This window comes from Lissotriton vulgaris, chromosome 6, assembly GCF_964263255.1.
Source record: "Lissotriton vulgaris chromosome 6, aLisVul1.2, whole genome shotgun sequence".
In the NCBI taxonomy this organism is placed as follows: domain Eukaryota; kingdom Metazoa; phylum Chordata; class Amphibia; order Caudata; family Salamandridae; genus Lissotriton; species Lissotriton vulgaris.
Genome location: NC_141694.1, coordinates 1021135993 through 1021161468, shown reverse-complemented (window position 1 = coordinate 1021161468; position 25476 = coordinate 1021135993). Strand labels below are relative to the sequence as shown.

At 50.8% G+C, this 25476-nt stretch overlaps 1 protein-coding gene across 3 annotated transcripts in view; it reads left to right on the top strand.

Moving 5' to 3' along the window:
• LYST (lysosomal trafficking regulator) overlaps positions 1-25476 on the top strand; it is a 4348576-nt gene that overhangs the window by 2376332 nt on the left and 1946768 nt on the right. For all 3 annotated transcript variants that reach the window (XM_086927077.1, XM_086927076.1, XM_086927078.1), the window contains one exon: positions 11978-12154. In XM_086927077.1, the coding sequence (XP_086783203.1) occupies positions 11978-12154 (177 nt within the window). The remainder of the gene's footprint in view (positions 1-11977; positions 12155-25476) is intronic.

Sequence of the window (25476 nt, the reverse complement as noted above, 5' to 3'; positions counted from 1 at the left end):
GACGGCACTGACGGCGCCATGGAAGAAATCCAAGCTAGTCGAGGTGTCTGCCCTCTCGTTAACACCGTCAACGGCTCCCCTCACCACTGCAGGATTACAGGCCACGTCTGGCAAAACTACCAGGGCGCAAATCACCCCGGAATCGACGTCTCCGAGCAGAGTGGAAAAGCAGCCACCTCAGGAAATCTTCCAAAGTGAGGAGTCTGATGGGGAAGACCAGCCAGGTCCCGCTACCTCTATCTCGGACCTTAACGTCAAATGCCAGAGTACTGACGAAGAGCATGAGGAGTTCACTTATCAGGAACACTCCGTCCACGCTAGTGTCCGCACGGAGGTCACCCCAATGATATGCCTGCCGGCGACCCTTGTCAATGATCTGCGGTACCTAGTGCAAGACTACAAACAACGCTTCCCGGATGCGGACAGTGGGATTCAGACGCCTGTCACACGTGCCCCGGCGTCTGCCCCAAATCACCCTCCCGCTCAAAGCGGACGCGAACAGATCCGGCCTCAGGTGGTGAGACCCCGTGACAAGGTCCAACCTCTGGCGGAGGAATCCTCAGAGGAGGAGGAGGAAGAGGAAGAATTAGAAGAAGGAGAGGTCCAAGACGTCCACTCGGACCAGCATGACGAAGATGAATATGTAGCGTCCTCCCCAGCTTCGTCGTCTCCGGCTTCGCCGCACCCACGCCAAGCGGAATCGATGCCAGCGGACATTGGCGGCTTTCACAAACTGGTGGACAGGGCGGCTAAGAAGTTTCATATGGTCGTGGAATCGACTGAAACGGAATGCTTTTTGCATGACTTCAAAGAGCACAGCCAAAAGTCGGCTAAATCTATTCCAATTATTGAGTTTCTATGGGACCAGGGCAAGAAATTGATGCTAACGCCCGCTTCTGTGCCCGCGGTGGTGCCACGCCTGGACAAGAAATATAAAGCCCCACAAACGGCGGCGGCTTGCCTCAACGGCCACCCTAAACCGGATTCGGTGGTGACTCAGGCGGCCCAGAAACACTCTCGCAACCCATCCTCCCCGCTGTCCGCACCTCCTGACAAGGAAGGCAGGAAACTGGACACGATTGGAAAGAGGTTTACGACTACGTCTGCAATGACAATCAAAGTGGCCAACTCCATCGCCCTACTGGGGCGCTACAATCGCCAACTCTGGGAGGACATTGCCCCTTACGTACAAGAACTGCCCGACGCAGTCCAGAGCGAGGTCAAGGCTCTACTTGTGGAAGGTCAGAATTCCACGGCAGAGATAATCGACTGTGCTATCGACGCGGCAATGACTGGGTTCCGTCAGCTCGCTGGGGCTGCGGTTCTCCGCCGTCAGGGCTGGCTAAAGGCTACATCTTTCCGCCAGGAGGTTCAATCGAAGGTGCTGGACATGCCCTTCGACGGCCAGCATCTTTTTGGTGAAAAAATCGATGAGGCGCTGCATGCCATAAAGAAAGATACTGATACCGTCAGGGCACTGGGCACCCTGCAATCACGAAACCAGTCCTTTCGGGGCGGCCGCTCCAGAGGTCAGTCCTCCTATAGGGGTTCCTACCAGAACAGATCCTCTTACTCGTACAATAACAGAAATCAGTTCCAGCACAGGCAGCAACAGGGTAGACAATCTTCCTATGGCAGATCTACCTTCAGAGGCAAAAATACCAAGAAGGGTGCTGGCGGCCGCCAGTGACCGCTTACTCCAGCCAGTCCCACCACCGTCTCCATCCTTTCAAATTGGAGGAAAACTGACCCATTTCCTCACCAATTGGCAACAAATTACCACGGACCGGTGGGTCCTGCAAATGATAGGATTTGGACATTCTCTCGAATTCACAAACATCCCTCCCAATACGCCTCCCCTGAGACGAACGCACAAGCACCTACGCCTCCTTCTCCAGGAACTGTCCGTCATGCTACACAAAGGAGCAATCGAAAGGGTTCCAGCATCCTTGGAGGGGACGGGATTTTATTCCCACTTCTTCCTTGTGCGACAGAAGGAAGACAAGTGGAGACCCATCTTGGACCTCCGGGCGCTCAACACCTTCCTACGGAGCCAGTCATTCAGGATAGTGACAATCCAGGAAATCCTGGGCGCACTGGAAAAGGGAGATTTCATGACTTCCCTGGACCTCCAGGACGCCTACTACCACATCCCCATCCTCAAGCGTCACAGAAAGTTCCTGAGGTTCGAGGTGGCAGGCAGACATTATCAGTTCAAGGTCCTGCCGTTTGGCCTCAAGTCCGCGCCGCAGATTTTCACAAAGTGCCTTGCACCGGTGGCGGCTTTTCTACGTCAGCTGGGTCACCAAGTCTTCCCCTACCTCGACGACTGGCTGGTAAAGGCACCCTCACCCGAAGGCGCAGCCGAGTCCTCCAACGCCTGCACCACTCTTTTTCAACAGCTGGGATTGACCCTCAATCTCAAAAAATCCTACACTACTCCGACGACAATAATTACCTTCCTCGGGGCTACCTTGGACACGGAGTGCGCAAGGGCCTTCCCCTCAAAGGAAAGAACGGACAGGATACTGTCCCTGGCCACGGCTGTGGCAGCAAAGACACGCCTCAAAGTCCGGACTTACACCTCCTTACTCTGAATGATGTCTTCCTGCATACTCCTCATCCCTCACTGCAGGCTCAGGATGCGCCCCTTGCAGGAGGCTCTCACGAGCCAATGGACTCAAAGTACTGGCTCGTTCGAAGACATTGTAAGGATAACACCAAAGATTTCCGAAAGTCTGCAATGGTGGAGACATCGAAAGAATCTAACGGCAGGCTTGCCGTTTCTCCTTCCGGCGGCGCCCCTGGTAATAACGACGGATGCCTCCCTGGAGGGCTGGGGCGCTGTTCTCCAGGACCTTCGGATCAGCGGCAAGTGGGAGGATCAGGAGAAACTGCTCCACATAAACCTTTTAGAGCTGAGGGCGGTCTATCTTGCTCTACAAGCCTTCCTGCCGCGCATCCAGAACTCCCCGGTGCTCGTCAAGACAGACAACACCACGACGATGCACTATCTAAACAAACAGGGGGGAACGCAGTCGCTCTCTCTATCACGCGAATCGCAGAAAATCTGGAACTGGCTGGTGTTGCACGGCATCTCGCTCAAAGCGGAATATGTTCCCGGAAAGGACAATACCATCCCGGACGCCCTCAGCAGACAGACATCCCTCTCCCACGAGTGGGAAATGAACGACGACACTCTGGCTCACATCTTCTCTCAGTGGGGTGTCCCGAAAATCGACCTGTTCGCCACCAGGGGGAACACCAAATGCCCAAGCTACGCAAGCTGGCATCCCCAACAGGGGTCACTGGGAAATGCTTTTTCTATCGGTTGGTTCAGCGTGTTTGCGTACGCTTTTCCTCCGTTTCCGATGATCCCGAGGCTCCTCCGGAAGATGAGAGCGGAGCCTTGCACCCTGATCCTGATTGCTCCGTTCTGGCCGAGACAACACTGGTTCTCGGATCTGCTTCGCCTCTCCATCAGGCCTCCGATTCGCCTGAGGCAGCACCCGAACCTTATAACGATGTCCAACGGACAGGTACAGCACCCGAGCCTCCACTTGCTCAAGTTATCGGCCTGGCTCCTGAGCACAGAGAGTTCTGTGACCTAGATATCCCGCAGGACTGCAGGGAGGTTCTGGCGAAAGCGAGGGCAGGTAGTACGAACAAAACCTACTCCCTCAAGTGGAAACGGTTCTGCATTTGGTGTTCGGGCCAGGGCCTGCGGCCGCTTGAAGTCACCCTTGAACAGATACTGCCATACCTCCTACATCTGGCACAGTCAGGATTAGCACACGCTTCCATTAAGGTTCACCTGGCAGCGATCTCTAGGTTCACCAGAACTTTTACAGGACCTTCCCTGTGGTCAAGTAGGCTGGTCAAGCAATTCCTGAAGGGGCTCTACAGATCCTTTCCGAGGCCTCGGAGGGTCCCTCCGACCTGGCAACTGAATCTGGTACTCAACCAGCTCATGAGACATCCGTTTGAACCCATTCATCGGGCGTCTATCAAACACCTCTCTTGGAAAACGGCGCTCTTGCTCGCTCTGACATCGGCCAGGAGAGTTAGCGAGCTACAAGCATTGTCCATTCAGGAACCATATCTGCAATTCAGACAGGACAGGGTGGTACTGAGACCGAACCCTAAATTTATACCCAAGGTGCCTTCGGACTTTCATATGAATGAACCGATTCTCCTTAAGTCCTTCTTTGCGAACCCTTCCACGGCGGCGGAAAGGGCGCTGCATTCTTTGGATCTCAAACGATGCCTAAAGTTCTACTTGGATAAAACCAAGGATCTCAGAAAGTCTACACAACTGTTCGTGGCATACAGCAGACCAAGAATGGGCCTGCCTCTTACGAAACAGAGTATCTCCAGATGGATCTCCTCGGCGATTGCATTCTGCCACGACCAGGCCGGACGGCCTTTGACTGATCGTGTTACTGCTCATTCCACAAGGGCGATGTCCACGTCAGTGGCGCTATTCGCTGGAGTGCCAATCTTGGACATATGCCGGGCGGCGACCTGGAAGTCTCCGCACACTTTCTCCAGGCACTACTGCCTGGATATAGAGCTTCAGAAGGATGCGGCAGTGGGCCAGGCGGTGCTACGCCATCTCTTTCAGTGAGGTGAGCCTTCCTACATCCCGCCATCCAGGTATGCACATTCATTATGATTGTATGTTTCTGCTTGCGCTGTTTTTACCATGTTGTTGATGATCTGTGTATTGTCTGACATGTCTGCAAAACTACTTGCTTTACGATTGTGCATATAGTGGAGAAGTGTGGCTCAGGGGTTAGAGGCGGCAGACCCGGAAGCTGAGATCGGCCCTGGACTAGGGTTCAATTCCCCGCCTCAGTGGGTCTTGGGCTAAAAATTCCACGGACTCGATAATTCTCGCTCCGGTGCCTTCTCGACTCATGGGTTCACACTCTGCGACTCTGGGCAATAGCTTGCTTAATCTCCACAACGGCCCCTAGCGGCGGGATGCCTGGCTTTCACCTTGTGGATACCCTGCCGGGGTTATCTCACAGGGGAATACCAGGACGGGTTCCCTAAGCAAGCGCCGGGACACCCACTGCGGGTAGCTGTGCGCTATACAAGCTCAAAAACATTTACATTTACATAATTGCTGGCTACTCTGATTCAGGCATGTGAATCTATGAAAGACACCCAAATACTGGATAAGAAATGCGTTACTTACCTGTAACAGCAGTTATCCAGTATTGGTGGCTTTCATAGATTCACATGCAACCCTCCCACCTCCCCTGGAAGGGCTCACATCCCTCTCTAACAATATTACGCCAACCTAGCGGGGTGCGTACGAAAATCTGAGGGACTGAGGCTCCTCCCAGGAAGGTTCTAGAGGGAGGTCGGAGCTGATTGGCTAACTGTGAGAGTTTGGTCCTTTTTACATAAGGACGAGGAAAGGCTACTAAGGGGAAGCCCTTAGGCCTATTTTTCTCTATGTATGTCTATAGGACATTACTTTTTTATGTACCGGAGGCTCCCGTCTCGGCGACGGGGAATGATTCAGGCATGTGAATCTATGAAAGACACCAATACTGGATAACTGCTGTTACAGGTAAGTAACGCATTTCTTCTATAATACTGCCATACCATATACTCTTAAGTGCATTATGAACCTCGCGGTTAAATGCTAACTTTGGTTTGGCTTTATCAAAACATGTCGTGTAAGGTGTCATACACTTTGGAATACTACCCCCTCGCCAATTCTGGCGACGGGGGTAGCATTCCACCCTTCTAGAGGGAGAAGACATGTTAGTTCTGACTATCCCGGTTAAAGTTAACCAGAGCCCCAGCATCACAAAATGGATGCTGCTGCCACAGACACAAGTCTGACCTCCTGCTGCTGGGAGTCCTTCCAGTCACCGAGGTTTGGACAATTGGTTTCCTGCTTGGGGAGGTGCGAGCACACCCCCAGACAGGAAGATGTGTATTGGGACAGGGAGGGCTGAATAGAATGAGACACTGCCTGAGGCACACTATGTGCTTCATGCATACCCCAGTTCAAACCGGTTGCTGGGACACTCCAGCCCCAGCTCTGGCGCGAAACTGTACAAAGGAAAGGGGGGGTAACCACCCCCCTTCCTGGTCCCACCCATAGGAGGGACCTAGTGAGAAACCCAGCCCCCTTTAGTTGGATAAAGATAGGAGCTGACCCAGGAGAAATTAGATTAATCCTGGAATCGACTGAAGACGAAACTCGGGACCCTTCGACATTCATCCAAGCTGAAGACTGAAGAATCTCCCTTGTGGCAAGGAGTGACCACCCTGGGAAACCAGGCACCATCCAGCAACTCGACGGCCTGCTTTGTCCCCGTTCCCGCCGGAACCCGAGCACAGAGCCTGACAAGACACCGACTCCTGGATCCCTCTGACCCCACTGCACAACTCCAGCACAGCTGAGCCCCGTGGAAGGCGTCGGGACCCGTGGAAGCAGGTATCTTGAAAAGTCGACAACTTGCTAACAGCGCAGCTCCTGAGGCCTCCTCGAAGCTGTGCCCTGGGGACTGAGACACCCCGACACCGAGCTCCACCTGCACCGAAGACCAGCCCTCCACACTCCACGAGATCTGCGTGGGGCCCTTCTGCTTGTGTTCTGCTCGACGCGTGGTCCGGTTGCTGGCCCGTTGGCTAGTAGCCCCTGGCGAAGATCCTTTTTGAAACTCCATCGCTGGTCTGGTTGCTCCAGACTGGCCCTTGCTTCCCTGCAAAGGTGAAGTACCTCAGACCCTCCTGGTCTGCACCAGAAGCTCCTTGTGTATCCTGCGTGGGTTGCCTTTGCTTAGGCTTGCTGGCTCCGATCTTGAAGCCGATCCCTCCCTCTGCGAGAACCTTTGTGGGACAGCTCCTCTCCAGCACCTGGTCGTCCTCGACGCCGCCTGGTCCGCGTAGCTGCAACGACAAGCTTCACCCCAGCACCGAATTGCTTTTCGACGACATCAGGTTGCTTCCTGGTTTCACCCGGTCACTGGCTAATGCCCTAGACTCTGTCCCCTCTGCTTTCAGGTCCTCTTCATCCTCAATCCACCCTTGGATCCACCCATACATCTTCCTCCTGGTCGCCTGCAGCATCTTTCTTCACAGGCTCCGTAGACTTCAACGGCGAAACCCGACACATCTTCACACCTATGCACGCGCTTCCTGAGGGAGAGGTAACGCGAGTACTTCGGTGCTCTCAAGGGTATTGACTATCCAAGTGTCTAGGTTTTTAGTTGTATCCTTCTAGCTAGACCGGAAGTGTCCTAAATCTTCATGTACTTACATTTTACGTTATTTCATCTTCTGCTTCAGTTCGAGTCACATAACATTTATCAGTCTGCAATCTAAACTGTATCTAATTGTTCAATATTCTTGTCTACTTTTTCTTTCTCATACGCCACTGCCTTTTGGGTTACAGTCTGTCTTGCTTTGATTTTTCCCAATTTTTCTTCTCGTATACGCAGTCGCTTTGCCTCTTTTAACCATAAGGTCAGAGAGTCAAACATGGTCTGACGGCTCCTCTTAAAAATAATTTATTCTGTAAGTAAATAATTTTTCTTTCATCAAAGGACCCTGTTAGGGGCCACTGTAATTCTGCATTATCTTTAGTATATTTGTTCCACAGTGTATTAAACAAAATGGGAGAAATACCATGTTTAACGTACATGTCAAAACTAGGACTGCCTTCCGGAGGAGCGGGCTGTCTTTCTTCCAAACGCCCACTACCCGACGGCAGCACCCAAAACATAATTTACTAAACCAAGAAATGTTTATGTTTTCAACAAATCATATCATTCCACTGCAGTTACACTCCAGTTATACTCATAGACGCGTCTATTCACCACACACTCTTTCACTTTTTCATCTTACAACAAGTCAATTTACATTATACTTAAAGTGCATAAATTTTGATCGATAAAGAGTACTCCGGTCATGACCTTACAATTCAATACGACATGTCTCATACGCGAACAGACCCCGTTGACTCCTGTTCGGGGAATCAATCACCCCGGATTCCAGACCACCAAAAGAATTCACAAAAGAGACAGTCCAGAGACTGCCCTGGGATCCTCAGACAGGCGAACCACTGACTATCCCCCAGTCCTGTGCCGGTTGGGCCAGGCGTTATGGGCGCCACCCCAGACTCTGCGCTTACCCAGTTGCTCCTGGGGGCCTTTCTGAAGAGGATCCGGCCGAGTGAGCACCCACCGTGCAACACTAAGGCCTCCGACGTTATCCCAATTAATCACCAAACAAGTCCGTGGGGCATCTGCCCGTGCAGTCACACCTCTGCCACGTCAGACCCCCAGATTCCCTTGTGGTTCACTAACCACTATTCCGTACACAGTTAACTGTTTCTCTGATCCACTTCTCAAAAAGTGCTCATTCTCTACCTTACAAATCACTCACCTGGTGCACTCAGGTCTGATTGAGCGTTCTCCACCGCCAACTTCCTTTATTGACCAACACGGTCAGCTGTTCCTGGGTTAAGCCCGAAGGACTCCGGCGAAGGGTTATTTAGCAGCTGGGAAGGTCACTGTGTTGAAGAGTGGAATTTCCTTTTCTACCACAAACTGGTTTCTCAATTAGGATCCGTTTTCAGTCCACCCCCTCGACCAGAACCCCTCCCCGTCCCTCTTCTCCTGTATTCAGGAGGGGACAACCCTATCGTGGAGTCTCGGCAGAGTCGCCAACTGAAGTACTAGAAAAATATACCATAGAGCTATACTTACCAATAGCCCATATAACCTTATTTACCATACATAAGTCAATCGGCAATGGGAAAGGTTCAATCGTTTATTTTGCAAAGTACCCTATGCAGGGGAGCCTTCCTATCACCACAGCTCACACAGGTGTGAAGAGGAGACTGCTGGATCACATTAAAAACAGTGCATATATACTTTCAGCATACCACATTGAAACCCCGTACATGGAAAAGTACCAGTAACTGAGAAACCAACAGGAAGACCCATATATGGCACAATAGATTGATTCGAAACTCAGCTCAAGCTATTCCGGGGGTAGGTCAGTAAAGGTGCCTCCCTTCAGTTCTGATACATGGGAGTACAGGCATGGCGCCTGCAGGAATGTGCTCATACAGAAGAAAGACAGGTGTGACCTTGAGTTTCCTAAGTTAGAATCAATGCTCTGTTCATAGCCCAACGATTCAGAAAAGGGGGTGGTGATGAACAGAGTTTCTGATTTAAGCAGAATACTCCTACCCAGTCAAAAGATCAGGGCTTGATCCATCACCGTTTTTTAGCTCACTGCACCATTCTAGCTCAGAACCTGGCTACATGCAAATTAGTCTGTCCCTGGCCCGGTGCATCATGGGAACAGGGCAGACCAAACTACCAAGCCAATTCTTTTACTGGAAAGGAAACAAGCTTCCGGGGACCGGTTTCTGGCATTACAGCCGTCTTCGGCCCGGCTTGCTTGAAATCTGATGGTGCAATGAGCAAGGGACTCACATCTGAGTATACCCTTCCACGCTTATGGTGGACAAAACGATTCAGAAAAGGGGGTGGTGATGAACAGAGTTTCTGATTTAAGCAGAATACTCCTACCCAGTCAAAAGATCAGGGCTTGATCCATCACCGTTTTTTAGCTCACTGCACCATTCCAGCTCAGAACCTGGCTACATGCAAATTAGTCTGTCCCTGGCCCAGTGCATCATGGGAACAGGGCAGACCAAACTACCAAGCCAATTCTTTAACTGGAAAGGAAACAAGCTTCCGGGGACCCGTTTCTGGCATTACAGCCGTCTTCGGCCCGGCTTGCTTGAATCCTGATGGTGCAATGAGCAAGGGACTCACATCTGAGTATACCCTTCCACGCTTATGGTGGACAAAACGATTCAGAAAAGGGGGTGGTGATGAACAGAGTTTTTGATTTAAGTATAATACTCCTACCCAGTCAAAAGATCAGGGCTTGATCCATCACCTTTTTTTAGCTCACTGCACCATTCCAGCTCAGAACCTAGCTACATGCAAATTAGTCTGTCCCTGGCCCAGTGCATCATGGGAACAGGGCAGACCAAACTACCAAGCCAATTCTTTTACTGGTAAGGAAACAAGCTTCGGGACCGGTTTCTGGCATTACAGCCGTCTTCGGCCCGGCGTGCTTGAATCCTGATGGTGCAATGAGCAAGGGACTCACATCTGAGTATACCCTTCCACGCTTATGGTGGACAAAACGATTCAGAAAAGGGGGTGGTGATGAACAGAGTTTCTGATTTAAGCAGAATACTCCTACCCAGTCAAAAGATCAGGGCTTGAATGCCAGAAACCGGTCCCCGGAAGCTTGTCTCCTTTCTGGTGAAGAATTGGCTTGGTAGTTTAGTCTGCCCTGTTCCCATGATGCACTGGGCCAGGGACAGACTGATTTGCATATAGCCAGGTTCTGAGCTGGGATGGTGCAGTGAGCTAAATAACGGTGATTGATCAAGCCCGGATCTTTGGACTGGGTAAGAGTGGTCTGCTTAATTCAGACACTCTGTTCATCACCACCCCCTTTTCTGAATCTGTTCATAGCCCAGGCCACCCTTTCGGACTCTTCGCTCAGCAACATGTCACGTGTTTTCCTTACTTAACGAAACAGGCCCAGGGAAATGAAATCAGGATGCTGTCTGTTCGGTTCGGGCCCGGTTTATTGGTTATACATGGGTCGAGTGTTTCTACAAGAGGTTTCTATCAGAATAATAATATATATTGGATACATCATGACAACATTTTTATGATATTGATGATATATTTCTTCAATATTTTAAAAACAACGATATTGCTGACTGTACTACATACTTCATCATTATCACCATAGTTTATTTCTTGCTGTCTAGTTTCAAACGTCGTAGTTCTGCAGCATATTTGTCATTATTTGATCTCCTAATTAGCAGGTTAGTTTGTGTCTTCATCTCTATTAAAGTTCCCCTAATGGGGTAGGGTGGCAAGTCATCCCACAGAATACACTGTTGACATATAGTGTAGCAACACAGGCAGGTAATATAGATGGAAAGACAAGAGGGAGCACGTTCGTTATGCAGTGGGGAGCCGTCCAACCACCTCTTTCTCAAGCCATGAAAAGGGGGATGGAGATACAGTGAAATAGGTGGCTGGTTAAAGAAGCAGGGGCACAACGGCCTCCCTAACCCTTAGGAGCAACTTTGCCATGGAGCGAATATGAGTGACTGTCTTTGATATGGCCAAGGAAGGTGGGTTATGGGGCATCATTTGTGGGTTGCAGCTTGCCTCTGTGTTTGGGCAACCCCGCAACTTTCACACCCAAAGCGTTGATCAAATAATGCTTCTCAACAAGTTCCTCATTCGTTTTGTAAGCAATTGTGCAAAAGAAAGGGGAGGGAGACAAATAAATGGCATTCTTACAGGGTGGGATCTCTGCGGGCATATCATGTACAAAGTAAAAAACATCTGTGAAGTGCGGAATTCTTCGTGGCTAATTACACTATGTTGGATGTGGCTGTTAACTTCCCTGTGCTTAATTCGCCTATGGCAACTTTCTGGTGTCATGTATGTCATGTATATGGATGGTCTCCAGAGGTGCAATGGGACTTTTTTTAGATTTCTTTCTATAAGATTTTTCTGTTATTCAGATCTTGAAAATTCAGATCCTACAAATTGGGGAGCAGCAAAAAGTTTAAGGAATAGCGAGAAGCCTTGTTTTACATAAACCACTGTTTCATGTCCTACAAACGTATGTTGATATGGAACTCTCATTCTTTTGATGTATTATCAACCAGACCTAAGTATTCCTACTCTATTTGCAATCTATTTATATATTTACTATTTCTAAATTGGACAGGTGACAGTACTGTAGATATTTTCAATCTCTTTTAGACCAGGTGGCTTTCAATTACTCTTTTGCTATATTTAGGTTACTTTGTCATGTTTATGTCACATATAGTTATTGTGAACTTATATTAAGTACTTTGCACGCTTCTCTCTTTTCTAAATAGCATGGGCCGAAATTAGCATTGTACTTGTATGAGTTAATACATGAACACAAGAAAGAACTGACTAGTGAAGAGTTATCAACTGCACGATTGTTCATGAAAGAATTGGCACTGGCTGGCTTTAAATACATTCCGCCCAGTGCACCATCAAAGCCAAGCCTTGTTAATGCCATCAAAGAGGTACGTTTATTGACTCGTTTTTACATTGACTGAATTTTTTTTTTGTTTTAAACGACAATTTCATGTTTTAATATATGTAGCAAATGTTTCTAAGGTACAGAATTTATAGCAAAAATGAAGTGGCCTAATTTGGCATCTGGTACTAAACTCGATTGAAAACTACAATTTCATGTTATTTCTTTTCGTTCCTCTGTTCTTACTCAGGCACTTAAAGCTTGGAATTATAAAACTAGTTGAGTTGTATACAAACAAATTGTACCTCCAAATGCACACAGGTACTCTTGGGAAGGTGATTGACCCCTAAACTGCCACTTCAAGTCACAGAGCTACAGAAGCAGCCAGCACCATTTAAAATTTCAGCTGTTAAATGGTGTACTGTTTTCCATAACCGTGACTCCTTCCTGGCCTCACTAAATCAAACCTTTAACTGATATATTCACTGAACAGCCAAAATCAGGATGACACCTTTTCATTGTATGGATGGGGGCATATTTACTTTTGAAGTCGTTGCTAATTTTACTGCTTTTTGACTTAATATGCACTGTTAGAACTGGCAATTTCTGGTAGGCTAAGGCTGACGCCAAAGCCAGGCAGAAACCACCATTCTAGTCAGGGCAAGGAAGTCACACGCCAAGATAACCCCTGCTCACCCCCTTGGTAGCTTGGCATGAGCAGTAAGGCTAAACTCGGAGGCAATGTGTAAAGCATTTGCGCCAGCACACAACAGCAACAACATACTAGGCACACCACAAAAGGAACTCCACACAAGGTTATTATAAAATACCTTTTGTATTGTAAACACACATCAGATAGTATCACACATGTACATTGTGCCAACTGGCACGGGCAATATTCACAAGGGATTATGTACAGGACAGGGCCACATGGGCCACTGTCATTATCAGCACTTTTAGAAATAGAATATAGGATATAAAATCACTTCTAGAACTTAGAATAAGTATAGCACAAAATAACAGTTATAAATCACATCCAGTAACTACTGGGAACAGGTACCAGGACCTCACTAGGACCACCTGTACTAAAAAGAACAACCACCTAAGAATAAAATACGTTTAGGGGTATAAACAAGAACACATTACCCATGATGCATGAAACACATTCAGAGGAGTAATAAAGGAAAACACATGATGCATAAACCTACACATTCAGCGGTGTTAAGAATAAGGCACATGATGCATCACAAACACCTTCAGAGGTGCAGCGCTAGAAGACACATGATGCCTAAAACATTCAGAGGTGCAGCGCAGGGAAAAGGACGACACATGATGCCTAAAAACATTCATAGGTGCCAGAACAATGCAATAGCGCAAAAATCACATAAGCCACCACCTGTGGCAGTCCCTAGGCCAACTGGCCTTGTTGGGGCTAAGACGCCCTGTAGTCCAAAAGTCAGAGCCTAAACGGTGCAGCTGCCCACTAATTGCTGGGCAGCTGAGACATCAATAACACTATGGCATGGGCTCTCATTAGCCCTGGCGCAGAACTGCGCCAAAAGGTAGGTGCCACACAGGCTCTTGAACCAATATGCCCCCATGAGCCTCTCTGGCTCATCTGCACTTGCATTTAGGAAGTTCCTATATCAAAATCAGTCTCAAGTCTCTGAAATTGTTATTAAAAAAATTGCGAATTGCTTATCTCTAATAGTCCCCAACAATGCTCTGCTCCAATAATGCCCGCGTGTGACTTACTTCACAAATCACACCTTCCCTTCTATTGCGCTCACACGATGCGAGCGCCTCTCATCAGGGGCTGCGGGTGCACCGCGCTGATAACAGCAGGCTTGCTTCAGCCCCGGCTGGTCCCTGCTGCTCTCCGCCCGCTCTCAGTACTTCCAGGGAGCGGAGGGGAGCTAGCACAGCTTCACGGGACACAGGCCAGGGGCGGTCGGCACTCGTGCTGCTCCCGCTGCGAGGACGGGTCTCAAAGACGGGTCTCCTTCTCGCTGCGGGTGCGGCTCCTCTCTTCCACGGGCTTCCCTCGACCAGCCAATCCCGTCGCAGCACGTATGACGAGCCTCCACACACGCCCGGGAGTCAGCCAATGGCAGTGCGGCACCCGGGACAGGCTCGCAATGACGTGCTTCGGGGCAACAAATCACCACTCGGCAAAGCCGATGACGCTGCGGCGCACGGGCCTATCCCGTCGCGGCGTTGGTGAGGGGGCTCGGCTCCTCCAGCCAATGGGAGCGCGGCGGCTCCGATCTTCGCCACGGCAACCTCCGTTTACGAACGGCAACTTCTGGGGATATTCCTGGCCCTGGGCAGCGGCGGTGAACAGGCGGCAGATAAGTTTTGAGGGCGCAGGTCACGGGAAGACCGCCCTCTCGGCCTTACAACCGCGCTAGAGCAGGATTCATGAGGGGAGGCACCACAGACCTCCGACCCTCGCTGGGAATGTGCCAATGAGCACACCGATCCCTACTCACGCTCCGCAGTTGAGCACCACACGCTCCAGGTCAAAACAAAGCGCTCCCAAGCGCGAATGGCAGGACACAGCGCTCCACAGCGTCAGGACAAAAAACAAGCGCTCCCAGGCACTCGGGGAAGTCTACAGTCCAGCAAAAGAAGGTCTCCTGTTAAAAATAAAGCGCTCTCCAGCGCTGGGGGAGAATATAAAGCGCTTCAAAGCGCTATATGCCAAAACAGAGCAGCAAAGTCCTTCAGCAGTCCAGGACCTCAGCAGTCCATCCAGGGTAAAGCAAAGTCCCCCATCCTTCCAGGCAAGGCAGAGGGGTCCCCCAGAAGTCCTCCAGGCATCCAGGGGCTGGGCAGCGCCTGCCCCTGGTAGATTCAAGTCAGAAACAAGAACATTTTGGAAGGGGACACAGCCCCTTCTTATACACAGAAAAGTCTTTGAAGTCTTTGTGTAGGCAGTGTGAGAACCAGCTAGAACTGGTTATAGGGAAGTCCTGTCAGTATCAGGGACAGAGGTGACAGTCGCCCAGCGGGAGGTGGAGCCAGCATTGTGGTCAGGCAGGCACAGCCCTTCACTATCAGGTGCCATCTCCTCCCACTTCCCTGGCAGCAGATGCTGCCTTTCATCCATGGGCTAACTCAGACAACCTCCTGGGCTCTCCAGCCCCTGTCACCCTCAAACCAGACAGTCAATCCACAAGCAGGCCCAGGCACTCCTGGACCAGGCTCACCAGCCAATCACAGGCCAGACACAAATTACACAAATATGCCAACTTCTAAAAGTGGCACTTCTAGACTAGACACAATCATGCCGCATATACCATTTCGCAGCATTCAGTCTCAGGAGTTCTCTCATACCAAACTCGCCCCTGCACTCCCCACACATCAGGAACTACCATAGGCATACATATTCCCCATTCATTCCTATGGGAGGGCAGGTCACTCACCACACATACACAGAGAGCTCAAACACTTTACACTGTACCACAGTGAAAAAGTGCGCAGAGGCCTAAAATCCCCACCACCAGGCTCCAGAGAAAGGCTGCGAAAAAGCAAAAAGTCTCGGGGTGAACCTGCCTAAAGGGCCGGGTCCAACACAACCCCCTTCCAGCCAAAACGCAGGATAGACCAATCACTGCACTGATGGGCTTCCTTGCTTTGGGCGACAAAACACGGACACGGACCCGCACAGCAGGGACACCTTCCGGTTCTACGCCACTCTGAACCTACATGGTTTCCTCCAAACAAGAACTCTCTGACACAACTCGGATACCCCACTGGTACTCAATAGTCATCCACAGCCAGGACCAGGCCCTAGGCCATCCAAATATCACAGGTCCTAACCAATCCACAGAGCGGGGGGTAGTAACCCCTGGCACACAATAGCCATTCTCCACTCTCTCTCTGTGTAGCTACAACTACCACTGATCCTTCAACCTAGGGACCATACCCTCAGGCTGACCAGAGGTCACGGGCAAGAATGCCCCACCCTACCTCTACTTCTGGGTTTCCGCACCCTCACAGAGAAGCACTCACCAGAACACAATTCTCCTACAAGCTCAGGACCTTACTCCATCACTGGTCTACCACCTGGAAACTATTTCACTCCTGAGGTACAAAGCACACAGCACAGTCCCTCTTCAAGCAGGTGGGGGGACACAGCACACAGCAAAATCCCCTTTCCTCTACCTTAGTGGAAACAACAAACCGCAGGTGGGCCCCAGAACACACAGCAAGGGCAGCCCCCTCAGTCTCTTCAGCTGATCCACTTTGGCAGAGATTCCTCTTGACCTAGAAGTTTCCTAATCTCCCAACCTAAGATCTAAACCCTCAGGTTGCACCGGGGTCAGAAGTAATAATAATAATAATAATAATAGGGGCATTTGTAGAGCGCTGAGTTACGCACACCGGCGTGTCCCCGCGCTAAAATGAGAGAGGCGGAAAACAGGGATATTAGCTGCAAGGCAGGCAGTTATCTGACATAGAGGTAGGTTTTTAATTTAGCTCGAAACCTAGTTTCTGTTGGTTCCAAACGTAGGTCCACTGAGAGTTTGTTCCAATGGTTTGCCGCTAAATACCTAAAGGATCTGCCTCCCATGCGAGCTTTCTTCACCTTGGGGATCCTCAGCAGTCCCCCACCCGCAGATCTGAGCGCTCGGGCAGGTTCGTAGGATTCAATCAAGTTCTGCAGTGGTCGAGGTGCCCTGTCATTCAGAATCCGATGGCAGGTGCAGAGGGCCTTGTACTCAGCTCTGCTCCTCACAGGGAGCCAATGTAGCTTCTGCAGGGCCTCCTTCGAAGGCGCCCTTTTGGGCAACCTGAGGATCAAACGTGCTGCCGCATTTTGCAGCACTTGAAGGCGACCCACACTCTTCCCTGGTGCCCCCAGATATAGCAAGTTCGCATAGTCCAACCTTGCGGTCACCAATGCATGTACAAGGGTTTTGCGAGCTTCCAACGGCAGTATATCAAGGACTTTCCTCAGCCTTTTCAGGACCCCAAAACACACGCCCACCACACGGTTGATCTGGGGCCCAAAGGTGAGACCCGCATCAAACCATACTCCTAGGTTTTTTGCCTCCTGACAAGGGGTGGGGGTCGGTCCTAGACAGGATGGCCACCAAGCCGACGACCAAGCAGACTGGGCTCTCCCCACCACCAGCACCTCTGCCTTGCTGCCGTTAAGTTTCAAACAATTCATGGCCATCCAATCGGCAAGATCTTTCATGCATGATCGGAAGCCATCTGCAGCAAGACAGGGCGCATGCGACAGGGAGATGACCAGTTGCGTATCATCGGCATAAGATACCATTTGGAGGCCATGACTCTCCACAATGGAGGCAACAGGCGCTACATACAAATTAAAAAGGGTCGGGCTCAGGGACGAGCCCTGAGGCACGCCCTGGCCCAGAAGTACCCCTTTGGAGTAGCAGTCGCCCTGCCTCACTTGGAAGCTTCTTCCCATTAGGAAGGCCTGGATCCACCTCAGCGCAGTGTTAGCGATGCCACCTCTGTTCAGACACTGTAGCAAGGTGGAATGTGCTACAGTGTCGAACGCCGCGCTGAGGTCTAACAGGATCAAGGCCATCGTTTGCCCCTCATCTACACCCTGTCTCAAATGTTCTGTTGCCATAAGTAGGGCAAACTCTGTAGAGTGGGGCGGTCTAAAGCCAAACTGCGTGGTGTGGAGCAAGCCCTCCTCCTCCACATATTTCATAATTTGGGTGTTTACCACCTTCTCAGCCACTTTGGACAGAAAAGGCAGGAGTGAGATGGGCCTCAGATTTTCTAACACCTCAAAACTAATGTGAGATTTCTTCCGGAGAGGGAGCACCACTGCCTGTTTCCACCCCTTGGGTAGCGTGCCAGACTTAAAGGAGACATCCAGGACATGCCTTATATAAGGCTCCAGGACCTCCCAACTGTCCCCCAGCCGTTTAGGGGACACCGGGTCCAAAGGGGAGCCAGATTTTACTGAGAGACATATCCTGACTAGCTCTTCATGAGGAGGGGTACTGAAGTTTGTGAGGAGCCCCGAAATCTCCGTGCCCTCAGATGTTACCTCAAACTCAGCCCCTGTGGGGGGAGGGTTAGGGAAGGTCGAGTAGATTTTTTCGACTTTAGTGGAGAAATAGTCGGCGATGCGATCGCATGTTTCCGTCAAACAACTCTCCGGATCTGCAGACGAGTCTATAGTAGTCAAAGACTTGTAAATGCAGAAGAGCTCTTTAGCCGATTTTTTTGCCCCTAGAATTTTCCCTGCATAGAAGGCCGCCTTCAACTTTTTAATCAGCCTATGATGCAGCCGTCTTTTTTCTAAAAACAGTTCCCTAGCGTGGGTGTCATATGTTACCCTCCATGCTCTTTCAGCTCGCTTACATTCCGCCTTTGTCCGCCGCAGCTCTCCATTGAACCATGGGGCTGATCTTTCCTTGCGGCCGCTCGCGGATGTACGGCAAAGTGGTGCGGTCTGATCTAGCGCCTCTTTAATGCGCCTATTCAAGTTAAAAACAGCCGATTCTATATCCTCTCCTCCTGGCTGGCCTTCCCTTGTCAATGCTACATTAAAATCCTCCAAGGAGAATTTTGCCCACTTCCTCCTCAAATAATTCAGGGGTGCCTGACTATGTTTTATGGCCTTAGTGCTATTTATGGAGAATACCACCAAAAAGTGGTCTGTCCAGGGGATCGGCTCGACTGTAGAGACCTCAACCCCTCCCCAGTTTGCAAAGACCGGGTCCAAAAGATGACCTTGACGATGCGTGGGACTTGAGATCTTAAGTTCACGCTGAAGGGCTTGAATGTCCCTGCAGAACTCCTCCACTCCTTTATCCCCTGGGCTATTCAGGTGCAAATTCAAATCTCCAAGTAAGAGGAATTTGTCCCTGCGCAGCGCTGCCTCAGTTACACTCTCTAACAAACTCTCCCTGAACTTGGTACAAGACCCAGGGGGTCTATATATAAGAAAGCCTTTAATCGTCATTCCCCCATTAACTTGTATGGTGAAAGCTCCTGCCTCACTATCAGCGACCGGAGTCAACTCCAGTAGACAACCAAGAGTCTTCTTAAAAATAATCGCTATTCCCCCTCCCTTTCCCACTGGCCTGTCCTGCCTGACCATGGAGTAATTCTCTGGCATAGCCTCGATAATATCCGAGTCAGAAAACTGGTCTAGCCACGTTTCCGTAAGGAACAAAAGGTCAAACTTTCTTTCCGTGAGCAGCTCAAATAAGTCGAGTCTATGCTTCCGCAGTGATCTCACGTTAAGAAGACCGCATATTAGCGCGTGTTGCTCCCCAGTATCCTGCAGCAAGGTGATGAAGCGGAACCGACAGTGAGCACATTCCGCGTCCTCCATTGACATGCTGTGCCTACATGGATAGGTGGTTTCCGGACGTAGGCTGAAAAGCTGATCCCTGTCCCAGTAGATTTTACCATCAGGAGCAGGGGTTGTCGCCCTAGCCCGTAGTCGCCCACGGACGGGCACAGACGGGCTCGACTTTGGCGACACTTCGGCGCGCCTTCGGCGCGCCCACTGCGCTCGTCCGCTGCGCTTCCGGGGGTACATCCGCCTTTTGTATCCCTCAGCAAGTCTGCCTCCCAGCCACTAGACCGCTAACCGGCCCCCCGCGCAGCGGAAGTGACTGTCTCTCACCTCCACGCCCTCCGCTCAACGGTGCTAGCCACCCTGTCGGAACGAGGCGTGGAGGAAGGAGGGACAAGACAGCCGCCCGAGTGCGTCAGGTAAGTCTGGGGAGTGCGGGGGGGTGGAAGCCTCAGCGGCTAAAGGTTTGGCCCCACCAGAGTGTCCTGAACAAATGCCCTGCAAAAATAAAATTAAGTAAAATAAATGCTGCGGTGTCCGCTTTTAAAAACCAATTGCACACAATCAGCAGTTTTAATATGTCAGCGCGCTGGCGCCACGCAAGCAGCTATGAGCCCTGCCACCGCCCACTCACCACCACGCGGGCGAAATCTCCAGTGCCTTTTGTATCCCTCAGCCCGTCTGCCTCCCAGCCACTAGACCGCTAACCGGCCCCTCGTGCAGCGGAGGTGACTGTCTCTCACCTCCACGCCCTCCGCTCAACGGTGCTAGCCACCCTGTCGGAACGAGGCGTGGAGGAAGGAGGGACAAGACAGCCGCCCCGAGTGCGTCAGGTAAATCTGGGGAGTGCGGGGGGGGGGGGGTGGAAGCCTCAGCCGCTAAAGGTTTGGCCCCACCAGAGTGTACTGAACAAATGCCCTGCAAAAATAAAATTAAGTAAAATAAATGCTGCGGTGTCTGCTTTTAAAAACCAATTGCACACAATCAGCAGTTTTAAAATGTCAGCGCGCTGGCGCCACGCAAGCAGCTATGAGCCCTGCCACCGCCCACTCACCGTCCCTCTGCACCCCCTTCCAGTTCCATAACTACAGGCCTAGTATGTCTCAGGCTAGACAGAGCACACGCCAGCAGCGTATCAGCGACACACTCTCCTCCAGTACTCCCTATCACAGGGTGATTCTCAGTATGTCCCAGGCTAGACAGAGCAAACGCCAGCGGCGTATCAGTGACACACTTTCCTCCAGTACTCCTCGCAGGTCAGGCTACAACCCCAACCTGGCTTTCCCCCCTCCTCGGGGAACGACCTCCAAGGCCCCACAAATGGTCAAGCACTCTAGACGGTCAAATGCTCAGCGAGCCAGGACTTCTGCACCCTCCACTTAGGAGCGGTACTGCCCAACACTAGGACTGACGGAGTTCTGGTTACAGACACTCCCCGTCCTCTAGACACAGGAAGATCCTCCTCAAATGACCTGTAAGTACACCGTAGGCCCCTGACCTGGCGCTCCCTTAGGGAACCCTCCAGGCCCTCAGGCAGGGTTTCGGGCCAACGTAGGACACACCGTCCCACACTCACTCCGCCTCCACTGAGACAGGACGTGAGCCCCTACACCCTACCCTTTCTACTGGGATCTAGCTGGGCTACACAGTAACCTCTTCTCCTACACAGGATCATCAGATACTCAAGCCACTCCTTTTGGAACCACTCCCTAATGCCTCTGCAAGACATCTAGCACACCGCCAGACATTCACCTTCTTGTCCAGTGCCTCTGCAGGACCTCCTGCACACCACCAGAGGTACACCTCCCGTGCAAGCTCCTTAAAAAAACTCACACCAACCCCTCCAGTTCAAAACACCACTCAACCACACACTCCCCCTCCAGACTGGTGAGACAGTTCCTCATTGCCTCTGACTCTCAACCTGTACCCCTCTTACTGAGCACCAGGCACCATACTCTGGGAACTGGGAATGGGACTTCACACGCACTGGACACATTTAAGCTGCCACCACTGGATCCTACCATACTGTGGAATCCAGACACACACACTACACTCAGGCGAAAACCACCCTCCTGAGCTAGTCATTTTTCCTCCACACTCCCTCTCTTCCATCTACCCACACAGGAACAGGAACAGGGATGGGCACTGGACCCAGCAAGGGATTCCTAATCTATGGGAACCTCCCCCTCTACTGGCGTCCCGCCCTGTCCCTTTCTCTCACCTGCCACTAAACATAAAGTGCAGGAACACATTTGAAAATGACACTCTTGAGGAAAAACAAAAATCAAAAACAATAATCCCAAACATGTGACTATCTGAAAAAAATTGCAGAGTTTTGTAATGTAGCCAGTTGTCGCTGTGGCACTGCGCAAACACAAGTCCAAATCCGCACCACTGACCAACAATGTTAGATCTGGGGGTCCCTAATTGGCAGAGGTAAGTACCTTAGACCAAGTAGGGACCCTTGCTTCTAGTCAGGGTGAAGGAATACACACAGTAGATAACCTCCGCTCTCCCTCTAGGTAGCTTGGCGCGAGCAGGCAGGCTTATCCCCAAGGCAATGTGTATAATAATTGCACTCAACACAACAATAATCCCCAATCCACCACAAACTGAGACCACACAGGTAGTATATTTTATAAAAAAATATATACCTTTATCTTTATCTAGTTTCAGCAAGGTAAATAAGGCAGTTGCACGATAATCACTTTGTCAATATTATGTTGCACTTAATCTTAATGGTTGCAGTTACTTTCAGGAAGTCTCTTATTAAAAATATAGTCTCAAGTCTCTTGTCCTTCAATATCAAAAACAAGTGATATTGATTTACTTTATCTTAGCTCTAAAAACGAGCAGTAAAAACAATGCCAGCTTCAAAATTGGCCAAAAGAATCAGCCCCTAACCCCAGGGGCCCTAAGCGCTACAAGCGCGCCTCACCGGAATGCTGGGGGGACTCCTTTCCCCTCGTTCGGCACTTCTTCAGGCCTCAGGCGCACCTCGCCTATCAGCGCTCACTCGCGCTCAGGCCCGGCCGGTCTCAGCAAGCCCTCCGCCCGCTCTCAGTCCTTCAGGGCGCGGCGGGGAGCAGAGACGGCAGGCCGGGGGCTGGGAGCACTCACAAGATTCCCTCGGCGAGGTCGGGTCAGTCTTCCCCGGTCCCGGCGGTGATCACTTGGCAGCTGCAGTGGTCCCGATGGCGGGGACCAATCCTTTTGCGGCGTTGGGTCGAGCCTCCAGCAGCACTCGGGAGTCAGCCAATGGCAGTGCGGCTCCCGGGACAGGCCTTCAGTGACGCTCCTCTTGACGCGAGGCCGCCAACCAACCACAGCGCGGCCTCGTTGATGACGCTACGGCACACGGGCCAATCCCGGCGCTGGTGAGGGGGCTCGGCTCTCTCACCCAATCAGAGCGCGGCGGGCTCGGTCTTTGTGGCGTCGGTACCGGCCAGGTACGGGGCACTTCGACAGGGGTTTACTGACCCCGGGCTGCGACGGTGACGCGGCAGAAGAAGGACTGCTGAAGGAACTGATGGAAGACTGCCTTGCGGTGTGCTTTAAGGGCTGACCTATCCTGCTATCCAACTGAAGGAGAGGAGAAGAAAGGGACTTTGCTGTGTGCTGTGACCCTGCCTGCTTGAAACTGCCAAGACTTTGCTGTGTGCTGTGTCTTCAACTTGAATCTTCAAGGGCCTGAGGAGAGCTGGCCCCCTGTCTGCAACCCAGGGACATAAAGGTTGCCCAAGGACTACAAAACAATGCTGTGCCCCCTGAAGCTGCTGTGCAGTGAAGAGATCGTGAAACACTGTAGTTGGGCTGTGTAGCGCACTGGCTGCTCTCTAATCTGAGCAAGGGCGCTGCGCTGACCCAGCCTGCCGTGTGGCCGAGATCGACGTGTTCATCGACACGTGTGGGGTGAAGATCTGAGGTTTGTGGGCCTCCCCAGTGCAAGAAGCACTGAAAACAACTGTGGTCGCGTCACCGTCGCAGCCCGGGGTCAGTAAACCCCCGTCGAAGTGCCCCGTACCTGGCCGGTACCGACGCCACAAAGACCGAGCCCGCCGCGCTCTGATTGGGTGAGAGAGCCGAGCCCCCTCACCAGCGCCGCGACGGGATTGGCCCGTGTGCCGTAGCGTCATCAACAAGGCCGCGCTGTGGTTGGTTGGCGGCCTCGCGTCAAGAGGAGCGTCACTGAAGGCCTGTCCCGGGAGCAGCACTGCCATTGGCTGACTCCCGGGTGCTGCTGGAGGCTCGACCCAACGCTGCGACAGGATTGGTCCCCATCATCGGGACCGCTGCAACTGCCGAGTGATCACCGCCGGGACCGGGGAAGACTGACCCGACCTCGCCGAGGGAATCTCTGCCAAGTGATCACCGCCGGGACCGGGGAAGACTGACCCGACCTCGCCGAGGGAATCTTGTGAGTGCTCCCAGCCCCCGGCCTGCCGTCTCTCCTCCCCGCCACGCCCTGAAGGACTGAGAGCGGGCGGAGGGCTTGCTGAGACCGGCCGAGCCTGAGCGCGAGTGTGCGCTGATAGACGAGGTGCGCCTGAGGCCTGAAGAAGTGCCGAACGAAGGGAAAGGAGTCCCCCCAGCATTCTGGTGAGGCACGCTTGTAGCGCTTAGGGCCCCTGGCGTTAGGGGCTGATTCTTTTGGCCAATTTTGAAGCTGGCATTGTTTTTACTGCTCGTTTTTAGAGCTAAGATAAAGTAAATCAATATCACTTGTTTTTGATATTGAAGGACAAGAGACTTGAGACTATATTTTTAATAAGAGACTTCCTGAAAGTAACTGCAACCATTAAGATTAAGTGCAACATAATATTGACAAAGTGATTATCGTGCAACTGCCTTATTTACCTTGCTGAAACTAGATAAAGATAAAGTTATATATTTTTTATAAAATATACTTACCTGTGTGGTCTCAGTTTGTGGTGGATTGGGGATTATTGTTGTGTTGAGTGCAATTATTATACACATTGCCTTGGGGATAAGCCTGCCTGCTCGCGCCAAGCTACCTAGAGGGAGAGCGGAGGTTATCTACTGTGTGTATTCCTTCACCCTGACTAGAAGCAAGGGTCCCTACTTGGTATAAGGTACTTACCTCTGCCAATTAGAGACCCCCAGATCTAACATGCACTCACTGACACACTTGGTAATAATTGCGTCCTGTGGCATTTTATATATTTGTTATTTAAAAATGTTATTAGCTGTCCTTAGTTTCAAAGGTCAGATGATGTCATGCAATAAATAAAGTCGCATAGAAATTGTAAAACAGCCAAGGAAGCCAAAGCAGGAAAAGGAACTATTTTAAATCTAAACAAACAGAGGCAGGTACAAAAAAATCAGAAGTCTTTGCATGAAATGTTAAACTTTAAACTAAAGGTGGAAGGCAAGGATAAATAAATTAGGACAGGTGAATCAAAAGGTTATCTCAGTAGTGTCCCCATGTTCCCAAATGTCAGGCTGAGATGAAGTGAGAAAAGGAAATATTTTACAGTGGACTATCCATAAATGATTTGACTAGGAGAAATGGGAGTAGTGTCCTTATGTACACTGCCAGTCACTATAATCAATTTTCAAAAAGGGAGTACTTGGCCAGCCTTCAAAGGATCAGGAAACATGACCTGGGACAATGAAATATTGAGAATGAGAAACAAGAGTTTAAAGATAGACTGTAGAAATTGGCAAAACATTAACTGATGATAAGCAGAAAAAACAATTGATAAAGAAGAGTACCCATCTGAACAAATGCAAGGGTGTTTCTTTAAATCGTCCTCTGAACCTTGCACATGACAGAAAGAACAAGTTACTTACCTTCGGTAACGATATATCTGTAAGAAACATAAGTTAGTTAGATTCCTTACCTTAGAATATCCCAGGGCATCAGGCTGGATCCGAAAAGTTTTGCGTAGCAGTACCACGTCAGTAGGCGTCGTCTGCGGCTCCACGTCCGTCGTTGGCGCCGGGATGATGTCGTCCGAGCACTTAGACGCCGCCCTTGTGTGCTGACGTCAGTTCTTATACACAGCTTTTCTGCGCCAGAAACGCAGAGCCATGATAAA